The sequence below is a fragment of the Augochlora pura genome, chromosome 10 (genome assembly GCF_028453695.1).
Source record: "Augochlora pura isolate Apur16 chromosome 10, APUR_v2.2.1, whole genome shotgun sequence".
NCBI classification, from domain to species: Eukaryota; Metazoa; Arthropoda; class Insecta; order Hymenoptera; family Halictidae; genus Augochlora; species Augochlora pura.
Genome location: NC_135781.1, coordinates 27,542,793 through 27,567,420, shown reverse-complemented (window position 1 = coordinate 27,567,420; position 24,628 = coordinate 27,542,793). Strand labels below are relative to the sequence as shown.

The 24,628-nt window shown below is 42.0% G+C and overlaps 3 protein-coding genes across 8 annotated transcripts; 2 read left to right on the top strand and 1 right to left on the bottom strand.

Annotated features, from left to right (window-relative positions):
- The first annotated feature begins 256 nt into the window (after nucleotides 1–256).
- Nucleotides 257–5,482, top strand: Lnpk (zinc-ribbon metal-binding protein lunapark). Of its 6 annotated transcripts, none has more exons than XM_078191950.1 (12): nucleotides 257–429; nucleotides 583–644; nucleotides 920–1,373; nucleotides 2,101–2,142; nucleotides 2,222–2,409; nucleotides 2,498–2,684; nucleotides 2,793–2,804; nucleotides 2,914–3,160; nucleotides 3,309–3,470; nucleotides 3,563–3,751; nucleotides 3,828–3,953; nucleotides 4,000–5,482. In XM_078191950.1, exons 3-12 carry the CDS (start codon nucleotides 1,347–1,349, stop codon nucleotides 4,065–4,067), a joined length of 1,248 nt encoding a protein of 415 aa, XP_078048076.1. In that variant the 5' UTR covers nucleotides 257–429; nucleotides 583–644; nucleotides 920–1,346; the 3' UTR covers nucleotides 4,068–5,482. The 6 variants fall into 6 exon arrangements, with proteins under 6 accessions (XP_078048076.1, XP_078048077.1, XP_078048075.1 ...); XM_078191951.1 differs by having other exon boundaries at nucleotides 257–488; XM_078191949.1 differs by lacking the exon at nucleotides 583–644.
- Nucleotides 5,483–5,685: 203 nt separating this feature from the next.
- On the top strand, nucleotides 5,686–7,987 carry Nacalpha (nascent polypeptide associated complex protein alpha subunit). Its single transcript, XM_078191956.1, has 6 exons — nucleotides 5,686–5,797; nucleotides 6,562–6,826; nucleotides 6,898–7,017; nucleotides 7,203–7,298; nucleotides 7,376–7,534; nucleotides 7,733–7,987. The coding sequence occupies exons 2-6, from the start codon at nucleotides 6,572–6,574 to the stop codon at nucleotides 7,745–7,747; spliced, it is 645 nt and encodes a 214-aa protein (XP_078048082.1). The 5' UTR covers nucleotides 5,686–5,797; nucleotides 6,562–6,571; the 3' UTR covers nucleotides 7,748–7,987.
- A 1,610-nt stretch (nucleotides 7,988–9,597) lies between these two features.
- Six4 (homeobox protein six4) lies at nucleotides 9,598–19,056 on the bottom strand. Its single transcript, XM_078192633.1, has 4 exons — nucleotides 18,701–19,056; nucleotides 16,376–16,837; nucleotides 10,259–10,584; nucleotides 9,598–9,779 (listed from the first exon to the last, which is right to left on the bottom strand). Exons 1-4 carry the CDS (start codon nucleotides 19,054–19,056, stop codon nucleotides 9,598–9,600), a joined length of 1,326 nt encoding a protein of 441 aa, XP_078048759.1.
- Between the last annotated feature and the right edge of the window lie 5,572 nt (nucleotides 19,057–24,628).

Here is a 24,628-nt window from a genome sequence, read left to right as displayed (position 1 = left end):
AACGACTAAATCAAAACATGTAGTTATAGAAGTATCGAAAAGAGGGGGATTATTAATATTTATTAAAAATAGTAGTACCGATGTATCGATTTCTGTAGGTAAACGGGCGTAACGCGTCACTCCTATTTATAGTATTCCCATTAAAAATGTTACTCGTACAGCACCTCGGAGAAGACTATCGGTATCGCGAGACTCCGTAAAGTCTCTGCGATATCGATGTCTACGCTTCTTCCTTATCGATACGGGAAGCGTACGCCTTAACGAACAGAACGTTACCTGATACGAGGAAGAGTGGTTCGTGACTCGGTTCGGTTCGCAGTTTGAAACCGAGCGGCGTATGCGATTTCAATTAATTCTCGTGAAGTGAGACAGTCGGTGCGCGCGATCCGTTCGAGGCTTGGTTGCGTTTCAGCGAGACGATAACTGGTTGTAAGGCAAAGCGACAGAAATTGCATATTTCAAAAATTAACTTATTGTAGCTGTCAGAAGTAATAGAATCTGCATGTCTTGTCTCAATTTACTAAACAATTTTTAAATTAAACAATTTTTCATGTTACTCTAATTGATGTCATGTAATTCTAGATACGCTAGCGGTCATAATAAATGTCCATCCTACATCCGTAAACGTTATATGTATGCTTGAGGTAGGTTGGACAGCTATGATGACTATATTTTTTGAAAGAAAATAAATCATAACTTAAAGTATCAATAAATACATGAATTAATACAATATATTGGAATAAAAAGAAATGAGATAGAAACATTTTTATTAGAAATTTTAAGATGATACTTTGAAAGATTCTAGAGGGATCTTTTTTCCTCACGCACGAGGATTAAACAGAAGAAATTGTTTTCGTACAGATCTTTCATTTTGCAAATTTTTGACAAACATATGCATCGTTTTGTCTTATGATTACAGATGTCCATTTCCGTCGTTGATCGGTTAGCAACGAGTCAACGAGTAAAAGTGACAAGCGAGAAATAAAGAGGTCTCCGACATCTGTTGCTTCGCCGATACGTGTGTGTCGCATTGCATGGACGTTCCGCGCGTCGATTGAAAACACTTGCATCTCGCAGCGTGATAGCGGATTTTGTGGCACTGTCGTTCAGGAATTGTTTATAGAGTATTGGGTCTATAAATATCGGGACAAAACGCAAAGGAATTCGAATTTGGGTCGCGCGACTGTTAGCAGTTACCACCAGATACCGCCCGGCTAAGTTATTTTAAAATTCGTAACGAATCTCTTGTTTTGACTTTGACAACCTCGAGATATCAACCGTTTCGCTAACGTTCGTCGGAACAATCTTTATCGTCTCGTCTTGGGTCCTGTTGAATTGTTGTCACCATGGGAATCATATTATCAAGATTTCGCGTAAGTCTACGTGTCAATATTTAGAAAAGTAATATCAACGATTCAAGCTCGTTTTAAGGTTAACGTTCTACCACATCATGCATTTTTAATGTGCATTTAGAAATCGCTCCGCAGAAACGGTTTATTATCGAGTTTCGAGAATGATAAATACTCGATATTTTTTGATTCTTGGAACTCAGGATCAAATCGTCGTAAAGATATAGATTTACGAGTGACAGGTATTTCGAGGTTAGACGCGAAAATTAAGAAAAATTTAAAAGGAACTTAATGAGACTAGCATATTTGGAACTGTGTAAACGTACACTGTACACGCAAGTCATTATAACGTCATAGCTTGTCATTTAATTCAGTTCAATAAGATTCCAGGTCATGTACTTGATAAAATATTAGAATTGAATAGTAATTTATGCAAAAATATTACCTTATAATACAATATTACCATTCAATGATATTCCATTCATTCTGTTTGAATTTTTTTAGTGTTGAGCTAAAAATAGCTTGAAACGTTATACTAAATATTGTACGTATAGTGGATCATTTTGCAAAATCATTTTTATTTATCAAATTTATAAAGATATTGTAGGTTTCACAATAAATTTATTTGAACTTATATTTAAATTTTAACAATATCTAGAGTAATATAAATATGCACATACATGCATACATTTATAACAGTACAAACATATCTTCAGTTGTTATAACAAATCAAACCTTTTATATATTTCAGAAAAAGAAAACCACTATTGAAATTTTAGAGAGTCTGGACTCTGTAAGGAATTCTTGTTTCTTTCTCTTTATTTTTAATGCTTATGGCATGTTAATAATTTAACTATTCTTTTTTGTAATAGCAAATTGAAGAGATTGAAAGATATGGACACACTACAGAACAAAGGCATAAAAGAATTGTTGGCACTCTCATTTTATATAGTGTGATTCTTTATATAATATCTGCATTAATTTTTTATTTCTGCTTCTTTCCTGCATCATTGTATGATCAAATATTTTATATGATTCCATTATTAATTTTTCCTATTCTGTAAGTATTTGATTTTTGTGTATCTAAAATGCTGATTTCATTTAAAGTTACAAATTAAATAAACTAATTAAATGTTTGGCCATTGTAGAATATTACTCACAAAAAAGTTGGTTACATGGTATTATAAACGTAAAATCTCTGAAAATCAAGAAAAATTAAGTACAATACAGTTAGAAAAAAAGAAAATCCTTGACGAAGTTACAGAGACTGAGACCTACAAAAAGGCTAAAGAGATTCTGTTGAAATTTGCTCCAGATCAGTTAAAAATGACACCTGTGAGTAAAAAATTATATACAATACAATAATTTAATTTTTCAAAGTTAAAATCATTTCTTTTTTATTTAAATTTCGGTTAATTAATTTTGTTTTCCTTTGCATTTCAGTTGTCTCCACAGGTTAGTATTTATTTTAGGTTTTTTACTTTCTTTATGAGAACAGTAGAGGAACAATATTTTCAATGCAGTGAATGACAAAAAATGGAGATTAAAGGAAACTTTATTTTAGTCATCTTATAGGATACCACCACCCACAGAAACACCACATCGTTCTATGTCACCACAAAATATAGCATCTGCTCCTAATAGCGGAGAACTGAGGAAGAGAGTACTGACATCTCAAAAACAATTATTAAATGTTCCAAGTGCTACACCCAGTAACACTGGCCATGTCCCAGTTGGCATGGCTCCCATTCAGGCTACACCAATTGGTTTCCAGAGCAATGTTAGACCAGTTATTCCAGTTATGGGTTATCGTTAGTATTTTGAAATTAAATATATTAGGCTTTAAAATGCTAGAAAAACGATAATGGATTTTATAAATATCTAAAATAGTAGTTTATTATATAAATATAATATTAAGACAATTTATGATAAGAACTTAAGAAAATATTTACATAATAGGAACGCCATTACCACGGCCAATATTAGCACGCGAAAGAAGTTATTTGGAACGATTGATTGATTATATAGTGGGTGATGGTCCATCGAATCGTTATGCATTAGTATGTCGGCAATGCTATTCGCATAATGGGATGTCTTTAAAAGAAGAATTCGAATATTTTGGTAAACATCTGTTATAAACTACAAGGAGATTTAAAAGTGTAAGTACAGCATTGATATTAAATGTTTTAAATATACTTCTTCAATCATTGTAGGATTCAAGTGTTGTTACTGCAATACTTGGAATCCTGCAAGGAAGCAGAAATCTGCAGCACCGAGACTGGAGCTCGATGCTAGTACTATATCAACACAAGACAGTACATCTAATGTATCCGAACATGCATTATCACCTAATGTAAGCGAGAAGCCAATACAAACAGAACTATCCAGTCCATCAGACACAGGTTTTAATATTTTTTCGTGCACCGTAGATTACTGTACTGTAAATTCATGTTATAGAAAATGGAACGCAATTTTCAGATTCTGATATCGAGGTAGTTGAAGGACCAGAGGAGTCGGCAGATATCGAGGTAATCAAAGAACCAGCGGAATCTGAAGAAATCGAAGTAGCCAAAGTTCCTGTTGAGGACCCTAGAAACGAATGCGGTTAGTTGTAGCTTATTTTTTTAATTTAGTTTTTGTAAAAATAAAGGTATAATTACAGATGAACCGGATGATAGTACGGAAAAAATGGACATCGATGAATCCGTTTCGTATTGAATATGTATATAGAGACACATATACACCGAAATTGTAAATACTAGATTGCTGATGTAGCTTTGGAAGAAGAGATAGTATATGCACCATCGACTATGTGTTGCTGGAAAGAAGATGAACAAAAGAGACTACATCAGAGACTCTTGAACAGTTATTCTTTTGCCTCTGACCGGGTTGTCATTTCTCCAACAACGCACAGTATGTTGAATGTTCTCTGACTCAAAAGTCGAAAGTCATTCCAAATTGTTCATGTTTAACTCTTGTTACGATTTTGCGAAGCTACGAATTGAAGCAAAACGATCACGTACTTAGGAGATGTTGTTAAAACAATGTCTTGTACATAACACTCTTTCAAAAGGTGTTTACTTCTCCTGTTGAAATTAAGGAGCTTCATGATATTGAGGACACTACCGCCAGAACCGAAAAGTCTTAAATATCTCCTTCGCTTTTAATGATACAGGAGAATCTGTAAGAATAACTCAAATAAATTGAAGTTTTTGTACGTAAACAAGTATCTTTTTATTCTGTAATGTTCAAGATCACTTCGAACTTGTAATACAGTATGCATATATTGTATTTTGGTCTAATTACATTGTAAATATATTTCCATATTATTAAGAGCAAAGGAGATAGTTAGAGATCCAGGTCAGACGTTTGATGTATTGACAAATTTTAGAAGATTATTTATTCTTGTAAAGGACTTAAATTATCTGAAGCATTATCAAAATGCCTATGTTGGAAATTATGGTCAATAACCAATTCATAACAAGACTGTTTATCTTGTGACTAGTGAACATTAGTATTTATAGTAGATAAAATTGTTTTCTTTCTCTTCATTTAGAAAGTCCCAATAAAATTGATTTTCCTTTGTATTTTTATAATTTTTAATGTTATATCAGTTCTGTTATTCATATTGTAAGCTTAGGTTTTCATTTGAAGAACCATACCCAAAATACGAAAGTAGTGTTCGAATATTATTTTTGTAGATTAGTTAAACTTTTAATATTATATACATTGTAATAGAAGATATAGCTTTTTATATCTGTGTCTAAGAGACTAATCTTAATTTCAAAAAGAACAGTCTTTTGTCGAATTCCTTGTAGCATAAGTATTATGTGATAATAACACGGTTTTGTATCCCTATAATATTTGCAGAAAAACGAATACAACTTTATTTACGTGCCAGAGAAATGTTAACGTTCGATAACAATCAAGAAGTTCACTTCTTAAAGAGATTTCACTATTCTACCTTGTTTTTAATTAGTACTTATTGCTTTCGTTTAAAACTTTAGCTTAAAGGATAGTATTTGATGTAAACAAAGTATGTGATTAAGAAGTTTTTATTTACACGGTGATCAAAGATATTTGAATAACTGTTGAAGGAAATATACTTTTTAATAAATTTACATAACATTGGTGTTCGTCTTCAATATAATTCAACACCATTTTAAAACTATATTGCAACACTATTTTAAGTGCTACTAATTTAAAGAAAAATGCTTAAGCATGACGTCATATAAGAGTATAACCGCCGTTGTTTTCAAACGGATAAGTCATGCCGCATTTCCTCGTAATTTCGCGCGGTTGATTGTGGATGCTGATTTAATAAATCGTTCGGACCGCGTGTTGCGTTCTTAAAAGTGCTAAACCGTGCCTGTGTGAGCACACACGTGAATCGGTCTCAGTTTACATAGTAAAAATAGTGCTCGGTCGTCGACGGACTATCGTTCGAGGTAAATCTAATGATTTTTTCGGCATCATTCTTTGATGATAGTAAAAGAGCGCGAATATCGAGAGACAAGTAATCAAAGTAACTTTCTATGCAAATCATACCGTGTGATATGACTTATTGTCAACAATTAGCGTGCGAGATGTTTGTGCCTCGTCGATCTTTGTTCGCGAAATTCGCCGTGCATGATAACACCATATTAAATTGTTGTATGAGATCTTACAAGCCCGCGTTGAGTTCGCTCTGTTTATTAAAATATGTTCGAACATTCCGCGATAGCTAGTTATAAGAAACAAAGAACACTTCGGTCTAATCGGTACAAGTATCTTTTGTCGAGCTACGCTGGGCGCCATAACAACGTCCATTTGTCTGTGACAATCATTGTTCGATAAATGTTTACTACTTTTTTGCATCACCGTTGCGCTCATGAATAATTTTCTTTTTTATAATTGAATTTCGTTGTTTTTTTCCACTCGTACGTATTATTATTCACGGATAATTTAAAATCATCCGCTACCAAGTTAGATAGGGTGGATTTTGTCAATTCGGTATGAAACACGTGCAATAGAGTGACTATGAGTTTCACACATGATCCTTGTAGATCGTAAAATATTACAAGAATAAAAATGAATCGTGGATAAAGAACATACTATTTAGATCCGCATAAATTGTTAATAATTTGGAGTGATATCTTGCAATTTAATCACTATTTATTGAATAGCATTTGTATGTTTCCCATGCGTAATATTTAATAATTGTTGATTGCAGATAAATAAACATGCCAGAACTAACTGAACTTGACAAAGCTATGAGCTCCGAGCCTACTAAGGTCGAAGCAGCTGCAGCAGGTTCTGGAACAGATTCAGATTCAGATGATACTGTCCCAGAATTAGACGATTCACGTGCTGGGGGTACTGTTGGTTTCCCAGGGACGACCGTTACTGGTCTCCCTCTTGACATGGTTTCTAAAGCCAAACAGAGTCGTGGAGAGAAAAAGGCCAGGAAGTTGATGAGCAAATTAGGATTAAAGCCTGTAAATAAATACCTAGCAGTTTTGTTGTATTTGCTAGAAAAAATGTTTATTACTCTTCTCTCTTCTTATAGGTGCAAGGGGTTAACAGAGTAACTATTCGTAAATCAAAGAATATTTTGTTTGTAATCAATAAACCAGATGTGCTGAAGAACCCTGCCTCAGACACATACATTGTATTTGGAGAAGCTAAGGTAACATTGAAATATCTATTTAAACTTTAATTTAAGGGCTTTATTATAAATGATGATCTTATAGTTTCGCATATTAACTGAAAAACCTATTGGAGATATTCCTTGGCAGACTGATATTTATTGATTTTTACTGATTTGTATTATTCCTCTATTATTTGTATTAAATACGCGAAGTTTTTCTTCAGATTGAAGATCTGAGTCAACAAGCTCAAGTAGCAGCCGCTGAGAAATTCAAGGAACCCCCAGTTATTCCAGCAACTGAAGCGGGAGGCAGTACTACTGTAAGACAATTAATTTTTTATAATAACGATTTTCGTAATGTACTGTGATTATTTCTCTTAACTTTCTTTTGCTACAGGTTGTTGCACCCATACAAGAGGAGTCAGAGGAAGAGGTAGATGAGACAGGAGTTGAAGAAAAAGACATCGACTTGGTTATTTGTCAAGCCAATGTATCACGAGGGAAAGCTATTAAAGCTCTCAAAAACAATAATAATGACATTGTTAATGCTATTATGGTAAGTATTACGAGATCATTTATATTCTACTGTTTTCAATATAAAACACGATCACCCTCCCTCTAATTAGTTTCGTATTATGTCCATCTGAAGTGAAACATTGTCATAAATCCTGGAAAGTTGAACAAGCATTTATACAACAAAGATTTATCTTTACATTTCTCGGAGTCTTAATTCGGTAATTTGTACGTGTTGCAGGAATTAACAATGTGATGAAACTGCTTAGCAGCAGGGTGCGCTGCTACGTGTATCGTAGTCCGCATTGTGAACTCATCTTATTTTTTCATCTGCGCCATCAGAAAAAACATCCTTTTTTTTGTCTCATTACATTGAAAGGATAAGCTCGAACACTACGAGACTGGAGCTTGCACGGAGACCGTGAAACTTGTCTCAAAAAAATCCACATGTATATACATAATTCATATGAAAAAAATAAATATACTAAGGACACTATTCGGCTAACCTTTCTTTCTTTCAATCAAGTTTAGTGATATTCCATGGACAAGATATACATGTAGCGTAAGAAGAAAATTATATTTACGGCTCACTTGAAACATTATTAGAGAATGCCGTTATTATATCAAGACGCAGTGGAGAAGTACATTTTATTTTAATAAATTGAATACATGAATTATATTTCTTGTGATCTATATTTTAATCGAGAGATTCGATTTGAATTTGTTCGATGGCGCACGTGCATGCAAACAAGTGAAAATAGGAGCGCCTATTATGGCGAAAACGGAAAGCTTTTTACTACCTCTGTATAATGCCAAGTAGTATAGCGGCAAAACTCTCAAACTGTTAGCCGAAATCAACTGTCGATAATTCGGCTAACAGTTTCAACGGTTTGCCACTAGCTTAATTGATGCTGTAGGAACGGAGCTTCCAGATATCGCCACAAGAGAAGCCACTGTTTGGCTAACAGTTTGAGCGTTTTGCCACTACCCTAATTGGCGCTATACAGAGATAGAATAAAGCTTTGCGATTTCGCCGTTAGAGGCGTCAGTGTCGTCACTTGTTCACATGTATGTTTACGATCAAACGAATTCAAATTCAATCTCCCGTAATTAAACTTAATTTCGAACTCATAAATTTTTGATTCTCAAGACATTAAATTGGGAAAATAAATACCACGAAAATATAATTCACGCATCCATGTTTTATTTCTATATATATCTAATGCTCGTCGTCATAACTTTACAATTAATTTTCGTCAAAGCAGTGTCGTTAGCGCGAGAGATCCTTCGTTTCTATTTAGGATACGCAATGGGAGATTGCGTCGCTGGGGAACGCACGCAGATCCACAGTCAAAAATATATTTCACAGTTGGATTCGAACGTGGTTATTTTATTTTGTATGTACATTTTAGGCGAGCGCGTGCCGGAATCGTGGCGGCAACCGATGTCGCAGCTTCTATCACGAACGGAACGCGTTCTCTTTGGTCGAAACGGAAATCCTTCGAAGACTCGAACAACTTTTTCGGTACGGTCGAAAGATCTTTGCGAATCTTTGAATGGGGCAGTAGATGTTCCAACGACCTCCATATCTTCGACGCCTCTCTCTCTCTTCTCGAATGGGGCGAGCTGTTGCGCAGGATTACTGATCGAAACCAGTTTTGCTTCTCGGCAGACTCCTCCCAAATCTTTTACGGGCACGCTCGCCTCTTTATTGGCGACCGAAACCGCTCAGCAATGGCTCTACCGATCATTACCGTCATCGTTTAAACCTGGTAGCAATTGCTTCGAAGCTGGCAGCTTTTACCATCAACACACTTTCAGGCGTAAGCCGTGTCCTTTCAGTAATCACTTCGCCGATCACTGACACAGTCAACTTAGTCTGCTTTTGCACGTAACTCACCAATGTTCCAATTCACTCATGATCTCCCCTGAATCGCTAGCAGCTCGTTAAGCCACCGGCAACATGGTCCGTCGATGATTGAAGAGCGACGAGGGCTCGGGGGTGAAGACATCGAGTCAGGCGTACGCATGCACCCGGCCAAAAACGTTGTCGCTCTGACGGTTCGCGTCTTCGGGGTGGTTTCGATCGGACTCGTCGTCCGTCGGTCACATCGAGTGTTGAGGCGGCGGCAGCATGAGTTCGTAGCCGGTCGGCATGCCCTGCTGATGATGGTGGTGATGATGATGATGGGAAGTCGACATCATCTGATGATGCGACTGCTGGTAGTACTGATGGTGCATGCTCGAGTGACTGGAGTAGTAGACCGAAGTCTGTTCGACGTCTTTGCCTGGAACAACGCAGATCGTTAAAGACCCGAGGGCTTTTATAGATCCAGTTACAAACTGAACTTAACACTAGATTCACCAGTCAAAAATCACTGGTTTCCGATTTTTTCCTTACAGTTCCTGATATTGTGAAAATATTTCTGAGTGAAACATATCTTTCTTTGTTTAACAACTATAATAAGTCGACAACAGTGTAACAATATCGTCAAGTCGTTTTATCGACATTACAATTTTATATTTGACCTATACATTTTAATCATAAATGCGAAAAATTCGTAATTAAGTCATGACATAAAATATTTTAAGTTTACATAAATCCAATCTTGAAGTCATTGTAAAACAATACATGTATTTTAGCCGCACGGTCTGCAGTCTACCGATCGATTACAGAACAGGAGAAGAGTTCCCCGGTTGGAGATGACCGTATCTCTTGTCTTTGTCGTCGATTCGATGTTTTGTAAAGAAAGGAAGGAATACTCACCGGTATCGTAGACGCCGCGGCCATAGCAGAGCGCCTTGACGTCGTTCATGGGGCTGAGGCCGCCGTTATGGGGGTGGGTCGTGTGCACCGAGGACGGGGTAACCGGCGTCGCGTATCCATGATGATGCGGTCCCATCGGGCTCATACCCATCGGGCTGCACGGGTTCATGCCAACCGGCGACATGCCCATCGTCGACAACGGCGACATCGCCAGGTTCGGACTGTCCGAATTGATGCTCTGCAACGACTGTATGCTGCCGCCGTTACTCGCCGCGCTGCCGATCGCGTTGTTCGCGCTGCTCTGACAGTTTAGCGGCAACATTTCCCTGGAACGGCGAAAATATCATTGTTTCGATGACCGGTAACAAAGTGAAGGATCGACGAATCACTATCGGGATTCTATCGATACGATCGTCCCCTGAGCTCGGTTATCCAAAGGTATCCTCGCGAGGACGCGCAATCGATCTAATTCGAGGACGTCGCATCACAATGGCAGGTGAAGATGCAGGAGAGTGGGTAAGCGGAATCTGAGCGTTGCGTTTCACAGGGCCGGCCGTCGAAACTGTACGAACGACGAGTGGCATTCGACGTTACAGGGAGAGCACACACGGTTGCCCGGGACACGGAAATCGGCGTGCGATAATTGCGACGAGCGTGTCGCGCGCCCGAGGGTTGCAAACGAGCATAACTTTCCGGCCGTGCGCGGTTTCGAGAAAAATTGCCCGAGAACCGGCCATAAATTTCCATCTACTTCGACCGCTCCTGGAAAAGTCGGAGCAACGGTCCCGAGCAGGGAAACATGTGTGTGGTTCCCCATTGTCTTACCGGCACTCGAAAAAAAAAAAAAAACCTATGACCCTTGGCCTAGCAGCGACCGACCAATTATCGGGTCGCGAGCTCGCCTGCTTGCTCGGTCGCCTTTCGTCTTTCTTCCAGGAATTTTCCTATCGTCCGAGGAACGAAAAAGGTCCCAACGAGTGAGGCCACTTTATTCACACATTGTTCCGTCCCCGAAGGAAACAAACGTCTCGGTCGTTTGCACGCGCGCCTGTTTCTATGTTCTTCTCATTCTCTCTCTCTCTCTCTTTCCCCCTTTTTTCTCCCTCCTTCGTTTTTTCTTTTCTGCTCTTAGCCCCCTCGCTGCGGCTGTATCTTTACGCACACGCATACGTGCATACACGGTGGCCATGTGCAACCAGCTCCGCCCCTGACCGTGTCTCGTTCACGCTACTTCTACTGAACCTTTTCTCCGACCTTCTTTCGTAAGCGTGGAACGCCCGGTTTTATGATCGCGCCTCAAGGTCTAGATTCCAGCGACGGGGCACCACGCGGTTTTGTCGCCTTGTCGCGAAATAAATCGCGGCTGACCGTCGAGTTTGTTTGACAGCCAACGATATCATTGGCAGTCCGCAACGATCAGGAAAATTTAATGAAACACAAACCGCAAATATTCTCTCATATTGTTACCCAGCGTGCAAACGAAAACGGCAAGTGTGCGCTCTACGGAGAGCCCTTTGCTCTCGAGGCTATTTGAACTCTAAGATGGTGGCATTTGTTTCAGTCTACAGTATTTATATTCATATGGAATGATCTTCTTTGTTGGATGCATATTTAGATGGAATTTAGATAAAATTTAGATAAAATTTAGATAGAATATTAGATGCTATCTTTAAAAATGTGTCGAATACGAACTTGAATAATTTAATTCTCTTGGAAAATAGTATAGCAATTCTTAATGCCGCCTCAGAGACGCTGATCGTGTACAAAGGGTTAATAACTTCAATAATTTCCAAAGAGTGTAATAATATCTCTAAATTTTTGTAAAGTATTGACTACAGTATATTTGACATACCCAAAAATGTTGTGCATCGCTTGCGATCTACAGAGCTAGATAGTATTTTATAACTTTCGTTAACGATTTTAACAGCAGCTAATCGACGTATCGGCCTTCTTAAATCTTTTTTATCATTTCTTTTCAATAACTTTTATTCTTTTCTGTCATAAATGCGTAAAGATCCGTGGTCTGGTGTAAGACGTCCACCCTTGAGAACGGTTATCGCCGTAACGAAGGTATCGAGCTCGCGCGCGTCCAGTACCAGAAGAAGAACAAATGACTCGAACGTTGCCATTCGATGGTCAAGAGGACCCGTGGATTCGCGAGCCGATCGGACAGTTCCTGTTGCGTATGAAAGGGAGCGCGAGAGAAAAATTACGAAGGAATAGAGCAAAAGAAAACTAGAGAGATGAAGAAGAGGGAGGGAGGGAGGGAGAGAGAGAGAGAGAGCACCTCGAGATAAATCGCGAGTACGGCGGAGGGCCGGTCGTGGCCTTTATGTAGTAAACTATTGGTAGTGCGAACAGCTCAATGGTGAAACGGGAGACGTAACCGAAGCTGCGTCATAAAACGGTAATGGGGCGTCGCGTTTCCTTTTCCTAGAGCCTTTGCAGAGGGTGGACGTTAAGGGCGGGCGGGAGGACCCAGGGAGAAAGTTAGGATGTAGGTACATACGCGCGTTGGGTTCGTTCGCCTCCGAAAAGGAACATTCTTCGTAGCCATTCTTTCCAGAAACGAGTACCCAAGATATTTCGATGCGTTTCTAGGCAATTCCAGAATAATCTCTTAAGACCACCGACGCGAAAAACTCTCAGCGATCAGAGAACACGGCAGCGACGCTGTCTTAACACTTTACCGATCGATAGCCTATAAATCGGCTGTCTACCTTCACCAGTAGCCTGTTAATCAGTTGTCATGACAACCAAAAATTTATTATCTATTATTAAGATAAAAGTTCTAGATTGTTTCGCTATAAGTTTCTATATTTTTATATCATTTTTAAAATACTAAATATCGTTCGCGATGAATAAAATAAATAAATTTATAAATAGTCATCTCCGGACGACTAAAAATAGTCATATTTTAATCGAGAGTGCCGGCTCATAATGTCTTTCCTCTTTTAATCATTTTAATCAGATGCACGCGATATAAAAATGTTCTCTCCCCGAAACCTTGAATTTCTTTACGGTTCTACATTTGATTTCGTTGTTTCTGTAAAAAATGCGTAGAAATTTTTTCGCCCGATTATAATGCAATGAAAATGGATCTCTAAAATTAGTCAAAAATTTTGTGTCACCCGTGTCCGATCGACGCGGCGCTCCAGATATCGAGTAACCGGAACCGCAATAATTAACCCCTTGCACTATGATTCCTTTCACGCTGCATCGTTCAGCACTTATTTGTCCTCAATATTTTCGTCAACAGAACCAGACAATTTTTGTTTCTTTTATCGTTCTTATGCAGTTTCGTTTATAGATTTTGATAACAGAAAAATTGATTTTTATTTCAATACAGAAGAAATTAATAATATTCATACTTTGTAGATCTCGTGTGAAATCAGTATCACGAGTCTGACTCGTTGTCATAGTGCATCATCCTGTCACCTGAAGAACAACGAGCAAACTCGAAGTCCCACCTCCATGACAGGTTCGAAAAAGAATGGTAAGCTGGCCGCGCGTGCCGGCTCGAATATCAAATAACGATTGGAAACAGAAAATTAGGGTGCATCGTCTATCCGGTTAGGGGTTAAAGACTCGATATGTTTTCGCTGGTCCGTCGCGTCAACGGGCGAGAGAGGTCCACGGTGGTCCGTGACCGAGGCTCGTCGTAGCCATAACAACGCTTCGTTCTTTCTCTTCTCCGGTCGTTCTTGCCGAACCAACTCGTTCCACCCACATCCACACTACGAAGAAGATTTGCGAATACGCTTGCACGCGCCGGTGGCCGAGCGAAGCGTTGCGATCATCAAACAAGGGTATCGGATAAAGCCACTGTCGAAGCAACGGGACTCGACATTCCCGACGAGATAATTCACTAAGCGATCCTCTGGCTACGATTTAACCCTCGCAGTACCGGCGGTTGGACTGTCGCGCGAGGCCCCACGAGCGGGTCCCGACGCACCCACCGTCTCAACAGTATAAGAACATTGTCAACTAAATTTTCTTGTTATTATCGTCATCCTCATTATTATTATTATTACAATTACCTCACCGTATTTTCTTTACGCAATAATAACATTTGCTGTATTCGTTTATATATTTATCGTCGTAAATAAACTGTAGACAGCATCTCAAACGTGAAATGTGTTGAGGCTTCTAGCTGTGGGTCCGAGAAAATGTAGAGAAAGTACGGCGAGGATCGAAAAGGGATGCAGAAACGACTATCCATGACGGTTGCATACCGACGGCAGACACGAGGAAACACACACGCGGGGACTGCGAATTCTGCGGCGATCCCCGGGATTCCCGAGCGGCGCAGGACCCGTAGGGGTACGAGACGACCCGGGCGACGCACACGGTATATGGAGGGCACGTGTGCCGACAGGGGGTCCTCGTCTCGAGTTTTCCGACCGAGCAACAAGTGTTTCGACATGTGTACCGGACCCGCGCGTCCTTTCTCGCCCGGTCACAGCGGGCACAGTCGGCCACTTCGGTGGCGGTAAATCATTCTCTACAAGCCCGCGCGACGATCGTCCTTGCGGTGAAGCGAAACGAGGGAGGAGGGGTGGGAGGGGGGGGGGGGAGGGGGCACGAAAATCGGTGGACCCTCGAGGGCCGCCCCGGGGCCCCCGGACCTACTCGAACGAATCGAATTTCGTCGTGCAGGGTAGCGAGAACGTCCGATCGGGTTTTCCAGCGGCTGTGTTTCCTTTCCCCGTCGTCCTTTACCCGGAACGATTACCGAATCGACGAGATGAGATCAGGCGCGACGAGGAGCGACGAGGCGGGACGAGACACGACGCGACGAACAGCTTATCGAATTCCTGACGCCCCCTCTCGGCCCCCCTCGCGATAATCGCGCAAGGTGTGCGTAAGGCTAGAACTCATCGCGCGTTCGTGATTAGACCATCGATATTTGTAAACCGTTTGATACCGCCGGCGGTTGTTTAGTCATTCGTTTATCGCGCCTTTTCGAGTCGCCAAGGGGACGAAACCGGCCCTTAACGTTATTCTTTCACTGGCGAAACGAATCTCGCGCGCTCCTTTCTTTACTTATTTATTGTGCAGTTTACGAGTGACCGGTGTAAATACAATTTGTTGTTTTAATTTGTCGATGCCCTTAAGGAAATTGTAAAATTGCTACGAATTTTTAGTCGATTTTGCCATCACTTCGTTGATAATAGCGGATAAATGAACCAAAAATCTATGCGACTTTGACAAACTTCTTCAGAGAACAAATTATATTTGTCATTTTATATATGTTCGTTCATACAAGTTGCAACGAAAAGAAAAAGAAATACACACTATAAACAAACGATAATATGGTGTAAAGTAGAGATATAAAATCGACATCGAGCAAATATAAATAAAGGTCGAACTTCTTTAAACATATCGAAAACAATAGAAATAAACATTTTTAAGACATTTATTTCCATAATTTTTCAACTGAATTTTACGAGACGTTCGAATACTTATGAATTCGCGTGTAAAGTCAAGAGATCAATCGTCGACGTTCAATCGTGCCGCGCTGAAGTGCGCGCAGTTTCTGCCTTCGGAAGCAATGGAAAGAAGTTGGACCAAAGTGTGTCAAGTTTGGCGCTGAAAACCTCTCGGAAGCTGTCCGAGTGTCTGGAGTGCGCGCGAAAGAACGTCGCAATATGGAAATTAGAAATAAGTACTAATCGCGCGTCGCGTAACGTTGATGTATCGCCATGTATCGTCATGGTGACATCTGTGCATTGGTTGTGTTGTCTGTCTGTAAGCGTTGTCGTTACTCCTTCTTGTGCCGGCAGTTAAAACGAGCACATCTTCCTTGACTATTATAAAATTATTTTCGTATGCAAAGGATTGTGATCAACTGTGAGAGGCTGTTGATTCTTAGGTCGACTCATAAACAATTTCTGATATAGCTAAGTAGACTCCATTGTTCGTATCTGTTCGCTATGAGTCATCGAACGAGTTTTTGCTTTCGCTAAGTAGATAAGGGTTCAAGATAAATAAAATAAAAAATAAACAAACAGAACAGAGAACAAGCTAAATGTTCGATAGAAGAACGGAAGCTGTTTATGACTCGACCTGATATCTCGCAAATTCATCAAAGAAGGAATGCAACAATCGACTCACGTTCTCGTCTGCGGAGTCCGGTCCCTCTGCCGCCGGTTCTTGAACCAATTCGACACCTGGGTCATCGTCAGGCCGATCTTGTCCGCGAGATTCTTCTTCTCGTTCTTGTTTGGGTACCTGTTGCTCAAGTAGAATTGCTTCAGCGCCTGCCTCGAGCGTTCCTTGAAGCAGTAGACGACCTCCTCGCCGTCCCAGATCGTCTTCGGCAACGGATACTTCTTCCTCAACCGGTACTTGTCCACGGCGCCCAGCGGCCGTCCGCGGATCTTCTCTGCCTCCCGATAGTGCGAGTTGAACCACATCTTCTGGAGCTCTTCATGCCGGCGAGGCGAGAAACGATTGCTCTCGAGGATCGAGTAGAGCTCGTGGCAGGCGCCTCGGTGGAAGGCCACCGCCGCCCTCGCCACCAGCACGCTCTCGCCACCCCGTAACAGCTCCCCAGGTGGCAGCGACCAGAGAAACCTGATCGAAATCACTCCTATTAATTTTTTCTGCTCGCAACTTTCGCTAAATCGGATCCTTACGCGTCGACGATCATTGCCTTTGGACCCATCTTGAGATGCAATCTCTTTTTTTCGTAATTTAGACGCATGATCTTCTGCTCGAATAGCATTTTTTAAATAGATAAAATAACGTTTTAAATTATCATTATAATTTTCATCGTTTCTTGCGTCGAACAGAAATTAGATGGTACAGTGAAAGTAATGCTGCAATATTTTTATTTTCGTCCGTGTTTGGTTTAACCTTATTTGTCGTAAATCCATAAAATGCACAGCGTGGCGAATAAAATAAATGGAATATGATATGAATGAAATAAATACGCATTAATTTATTTAATAATTCTGATAAATTGGTAATGATGTAACAGTATTACTAAATTCTTCTTGGTATCTGTAATTTCATATGCCACTTACTACTTTCTGTTAAAAATTCATACTATCCGCGATCTGGTAATCAAGTTAATCCAAAGTTATGCGAAAGTATCGTTGAAAGACTGGAAAAGTTGATCATTGGTTCCAACACGTGCGAATTAACGAACATTTTGCGAATAGTGGATATTATTATTCCAAGCTCGACATTCTATGTAAAATTAGAAACTATGCAGATCGAAGTTATAAATGCGATAACTTACGCGAACCTACGCGATTGACTATAATCCGAAAACGAAACGTGTTCTAATTCGTGTCGCGTTCCGTGTTTATTTACGCTGTGTCATTCGTAATAGCGATCAAAAATATTTGACTCTACATGGTCGATGAAAAATCATTTTGATATAAATAAAACTGGTGCTTAAATAAGCAGAAATTTCTAAACGTTAATGGACGCTTGCACTCTTGCACCTTTTCCCGACGGTAGTGCGGCTCAAGGGAAAAACAACGAGTAACAATAAACCGTCTCTTTTGTTTTCAATTTTCTCAATTTGCGAATCGATGGGAGTCGAGAGATGAGGTTATTTAATCGATGAACGCAACTGGAAGATTGTTTCGGAGTTATTGAAGCTGAGAACCAGAGAATGCGATACTTGTTTGTCCAAGTATTAGCTTCCGATTAGAATTAATTACATTGGAAATGGACAAATGGCTGTAAATATTTCGATAGCGAATTATTTCTCACCGCGAACTCGCGTTTGTATCATACTTAAATTGAAACTGATATAACATAATTTTTTAATTATTTCATATAATATCAAGTTATATTCTTTCATTCTTGTTCCTTCTATATTTTGTGTTTCATGTTACCATTTTTCTCCTAAACGTACTAAATCCACAGATCCACCGATGAAATTGGAATCGAGAAGTCTCGCTCTGTGTAAAAAGATTCAACAAACCGCAGCGCGATGAACGATGCGAAGCTCGAAGATTGAATTCGCTTTGGGTCCGTGGACCAGAAAATCTGTACATGGTGTATACAGATTTTCTACAAAATCGCGTTGGGAAATCTTCGTTCTTTCGACTCGACGTACATCGGATAAGTCTGCCGTGTTCCACGCGATTTTACGCGGTCGCGACGAACAAAAGAATACGCGACGTCTTCTAGAAACTTCCAAACGATAGAATACGCCATGAACGATTGCGATTACCATTCGAATACCCGGCAGCCCTGTTCGCGACGTCTTTAAACATCAGAGTAATGAGTGGATGTTAATTCGGCATAGTGCCGAAGCTACGGAAACGTTTATCTCTCTTCTTAGTGATTTCAACGAGTTGCAAATAACACATTAATGTATTCCAAATTCTCTAAATGTGTTTGTCGCTTCGAGAACGATATACTCATTTTTAATCCTAACACGCATAAAATCTGAAATTTAGAAACGAGTCAGCTTACCTCGTGAGCTTCTCGATGTCCTTGCTCTGGGACAGGGCCTCGCACATGCAGGAGATCTGCTCGGGCGTGAAGTTGCTGGTGGAGGTGCCCAGGGAGAGTCCTCCGATGTTCCCGACGTTTCCGTTGGCGTTGTTGCAACTGGACAACTCCTGCGGATACTGGGGACTCCCGTTCGACGCGGACGTCAGATTCTGCGGATGGGAATGATGCGCCAAGGACAGTCCCTGCATCGACGAGCTATTATTGTACTGATCGGCGGACGGGTTCCGATGGACGGCGCCCATCTGGCTGTTGCAGTCGCTGTTCGGCGATGACAGTTGATCCAGACTGTCAGACATTCTCTGCGGATTCCTCATGACACTCAGTCCAGACGCATCTTTCGCGGGCCGGGATCGAATCCCGCGGCCCTTTCCTCGTGGACCGAGGCCCGGGTCCTTCCTACGAGGAGCTTCCCCGAAGACCGTCCGACGGAGGAGTCCGCGGCCGCGTCAGACGTTCCCAACGGTGTTCGGATATCGATCTGTCCACGGAAACGATTCGATCGCGAGTCCGAGCCGGTGCGTGTCTACGACTCGGCCGGATGAGCGACTCGCGACCAAAGTAAGCATCCGCTGCTCGAACGATCGGCGCCACCCGACGGTTGTTTGATCGGCCGTGTTTCATTCATGTCCCCTCGCGCGACTTTCCATTCATGAATCCTTATTGCGCCGCATGAGAACCGGCCGCTGTCCCGGCACTCTGTCCTCCGGATCGGCCTCCTCCTCCTCCTCCTTGAGAACTCTGCTACTCCCTCGTTCCTCGCGAAAAAAAAGAAAACAGACACAGTCTCACAGAACAAACACAGACACACCGGCGGCGCACACTGCCAGGTCCACGGAAATCCAAGGTTCGAGTATCCAAGATCGTTTTTTCACAGTTTCTCTCGCAAACACCGACGATTTTTTCTCTAGACGTTTGCGAACCGGTTCGACGTTGTTTGTTTGGAAATCGCAGAGAATGATAATGGTAACGCGGTCGTGATAGCACTGCGAACGCCTCTCCCGCTACCGATCGCTTGGCGCCGATGTCGATGCCGATGCAGATGCGAGAGTCGCTGCCGTTTCGTTGGTAGCGAGGTCGGCGATGGTGGCGGCGTTCTCTCTTCCTCTTCTCTTCGCCCTGTTTTTTTCGCGGCGAGGAGAAGAGCAGGGAGAGGAGCGGAACGGTCGACGCGCCGATTGGGCGGCCGGCTGCGCGCGAGCGTCTCCCATTGGCCGGCCCCGGGGGCGGCGCAAACTTCTACCCCCGGCGAAAGCCACCCTATTCGGCGCCCCCGGGTTCCACTCCACGGTGGTTCCTCACCTGCCGGCGCGGACGCCACGCAACGCGTCGCAACGCGACGAGTTCGATAGACGATTGTACCCCCTTCTATACAGGATTTGTTGTCTCTCGATTATCATCCGGGAATATCACGGTCGATCCTGGACGATCCTGGTCGATCTTGGTCGAGCATTTTTCGATCGAGAGCGGATACTTCGCCGCGGACAGAATAATTTGCCGAAAAACCCTCTTTTATCCGAAGACCTCCTGATAGATCCATCGTATTCGCCTAGATACCTTGGTCAATGAAAATTGTATTGATTTCTTTTTTCTAGTTTTAGGAATGTTCTCAGTGTGTTATTATCCGCTCACTATCGCTATACTGCGGATTTCTATGCAATATAAAAATTGCACGAATTACAAAATATAGAAGCTAAATTGCGAGTTCGTTCTTTCTGGAGTCATTTAGACGGATTGAAAATAATATATTTAATTGTTTTAATTCGTATCTACCCAATTTTGCCATAAATTGCATGAAATCTGTAGTCATCATATATCATACCATCCACGGGTTAACAAATCGAGCTTTACATATGCGTCTAACGAACGAAAATCAGTGAAGTTTGCAAAAATCCACTTTCGAAAAAATATTATTAAGTAACAAATTTATGAAGAGTATGTTCAGGATTTCAAAGGAGTTTCTTTCAAATATATAACAATAGAGCAGACTCCATCCCGATCGAATTCCTTTCGTTGACACTTTCTTCTAGTTGACATTTTCGGAATACTCATCTTCTACATTCTTTTTCGTTTTCTCTGTTCTTGAATTCTAGCTAATTATTGAACCTAGAAGACGATGATCGAACCCGGTCGAGCACCGAATCTGAAACGATACGTTTCCCGCGATTGAAATCGTTGGATCAAACAGCGTTGGGGGTTTAGCGAGTTTTCTCTTCGCCGGCTTGGTCTACCGGCTCCGATTTCCCTGAAACTAGCACAATCGCGCATAATCGTGCAGATGCGTGTGGTCTGACGAATCCAGGATGCTAGTTCGCCGACGCCCGAGAATATAGGAGGCGGTGAACACGTACACCGGAAACGAAACGCGTCAACGTTACCGTACACCGTGTTGTGATTCTAAGCTGTGCTATCACGCCTCGCGTTCGACTAATTTCATAACAACCGGCAACAATTCCCCGCTTTGTTCATCGTTCCTTATCTCGGGGTTTATTCGCGTTGATTCTTTCTCCTTTCGTCGGGAGCGAGGGGAACCGATTCTTCGAAACACCGAAACAAGCGGTCGGGCAAGTATCGGCACCGATCGGCGCCTTATCGGCAATCGAAAACAAAATCGGTAATAAATCACGATCGAGACGGGCTGCCGCGATCGCGTGTTTACAAGTTTTCAGTGGCTCGAACGCGCGTGAAAGCTGGATCACGAATATTTCCAGGGTGGTTTAATCCGTCGGCAGGAAGTCGGTGCTGGCCCACGTATGGAAATAGCGTGGACCACCGGCGTTACGTAGATCAATCGGTGCCGATGTCCTGGCAGAGGAACGAAGTTGTCTTTCGGCTGCCACGGAAATCTCCGTGTTTGCCACGCCTTGCCAATCCTTTAACCCGCGCTCCGCCTTTTCGAACTAATTGCCTTCCGTATGTCGTTCGACGCTGTCCCGCTGTGACGAGACTCGTCACGCGTCTTCCCCGGTACTCGACACCGACGAGTTTCCCGTAAGGAATGCGTCCGAACTGGAACTGCCGGGGTGGGGAAAAAATCTTAATTTCCCACTGCGAAACGCACGGCGAAACGGGCCGTCCAAAAATTCTTCACGTTTTCGGAGCTCGCGCGGGTTGCTAACATTTTACCGTCTGTGTTCTGCATCGAAGCCGGCGATACCGGCTGCCATAAGACACTCGGTCTGCTAGTTGGCGGTGCTAAAGAGCTATCATCAAATGCTTCAACTACCCCCGTATCGGCTCAGATTCGTGGCAGAACAATTACGCCATGATTTATCGAACTGAAGTGAAAATCCAATTCCACCTATTTCTTTGTCCTGCGCTGGGCGAATTATTTATTCGTTGAACTATTTATTCACCGCAATTCTGCAGCTTCCCAACGACACTTGAGCATTCTCGGAACATACAGCTATAATTATTATTGGTTCAGGCTTGATAAAAGTGAATCGCAAAGGGTTAATTCTTAGCACTCGGGATGTTTCTCTGATCAATGCAAGAATTGTGATTTTGCTATACAAAGTTGTTAAAAATGATATCACATTATTTTTTCCTTAACTCGGAATATCGTCGTACGTTAACAAAAGTCGACGCGAAATAAGAATTATTACACTGCTGTGAAATTGTATAGGAATTGATAAATGAAAGATCTTATGTTTTCATTTATGTATTTTACATGACCATCTTGCGATAGAAAAAAAGTAATAATAATTGAAAAAGAAATGCCTCTTTGATACAAATATTTATTATATTTATTTGAATACATTCAAAACGGGGAAATGAATTGTTATAATTTTCTTATTTTCGTATTGTCTTAATTTTACATCGAGTTCTAATCAATTTCATATATATTTAAACGTTGACTTTCATGTTTCATTAATGAAATTAAGAATTTAATAACCGTAAAAAATAATACTTAAAGATGAATAATTTCCCATACGAATTCGAAAACAAACGAGTAACAATGCTCTGCAACTGGAGCGTGTACCCTAGTCGTCGACTTAGACACGAGAGAGCCGTATCAGCTATTTTCATCGGTATTCGTGCTACCTGTAGAAAAAACTGCCACAACGTAAGCGGATCGTTGAACGGATTAAAAGCGCCCGGAGACGGACTTCCGGTCCCGGCAATTGATCCGGACGGGGCTCGCGAGATAAATTGCGAATTGGTCGAAATTCGCGGAGCCTCTGGGTTCCTAGGCATCGGCGCTATGACACCGCCGGCAGAGGCAAGAGCCGATGATAGAGGGGCGGCGCCGCGCTTTGCGATGGCGTCTCCTTCGATTTGGTGTCGGATTTCCTCCGAGCCGCCATTTTCCTCGCCTCCTCTCTGTCTCTCTCCCTCGCGCTCCCCCTGTTCCCCTCCTCGTCCTCCTTTATACTACACCCCCGCTGCCCGTTTCTACCCTCGCGCAAGACAGGAATGCGCTTTCTTATCAAAACGATCCTCGGACTGCCGAGTCCACCACTTTTCTCTTCTTCTCGGGCTCTGTTCCTCCCGCACCCTCGCCCCTCCCACGCTCGTCACATCCCGCCGGGATTACCCGACGAGATTGATGCTCGTTAAAATCGCTCACCCTTCTTTTCCGCGAATTTCCACTGTCTCGGACATCTCCTTGTTTAACCCTTATCCCGATAACCAAAATTGTCGACGTTCTTTCTAGGACCGTGTTACCTGGATACTCCTACAACGGGCTCCTATATCATATTATTTTATGTGAGCTTTATACAATTATATAAGCACTTATTTTTATCTATTTTACGTTTATTATTGTTTATAACAGTTTTATTGATTGTCGGTTATTGGACAAACGTATGTCAAACTTTGTCATCCATTTTTACTACTTTTCAGGGAAAAAAATTTTATCCTCGGTGTAGATACCGATAGGAAATGTGTCAAATAACGACGATCTGGATATTGGAACAATTTATCGAGAACAATGTATATTTTGAGAAAAATATTGACATAAAATTTAGGTATTAAAGTCTAGGTACAAATGTAAACGCAGACATATAAGAAACACAAATTGTATCATTCTTTCAGGGAAATTATTAATTAAAACTGCAGCAATGTTAATCGTCGTAGCTGTGGCAGAAATCGTAGCGCAAAGGGTTGACGCGTAAGCTATTCACATATTTCTGTATTTAAGAGACTCGGCAGTGTGTTACGGATGTAACGATCCGACACTTTACGCATTCGCTGGATGTTCGACAGGAGTTTACAGAAGACAGATGACCTTACATGGCGATTCTTGCCTGAGCCAGCATCCGATGAGGCCGAGCCGCGCTACACGAGGCAGGCGCGCGGGAACAAAAGGGAGCGCGGAAAGACTTTCCACTCGGAATCGACTGGTCCGTATACCTGAATGTGTACATATAGTTTGGAGACGCATTAGGTGCAGGGAGGACGGAGCGGGCAAGGGTGCGAGGGCTCGCGAGGTGGGGAACCCCGGGAGGAAAGCGAGGGAACCCGGAGCAAAGCGGAATGGAGCGGAACAGAACGGAGCACCGGCACCGACATCGACATCGGCACCGGCATCGTCAACGGCACCGGCAACGACAACGGCACCAGCATCGACGTCGGCGTCGTATTTCGCTGTACTGCGTTTAATTGCATTCCAAAATGGCTCTGTGCAAAATCGACCCGACGATACTCTCCCGTTCGTCCTCGTTCAGCCCCTTGAAGTTCACCGACAAACGGTCTGGCATCTTCACCGGCGTAAATTCAGACAAATTAAACCGGACTCGGGTGTTCTCCCTCCCTCCCCCCTCCCGTTCTCTCTCTCTCTCTCTCACTCTTTTCCTCTCTCTCTCTCTCTCGTAGATTTCAACGCGGCCGCCCAAGCTTCGCTGGCGCTTTCCTCTCGCATTCGCTTTCATAGTCCTGTCTCGTCCA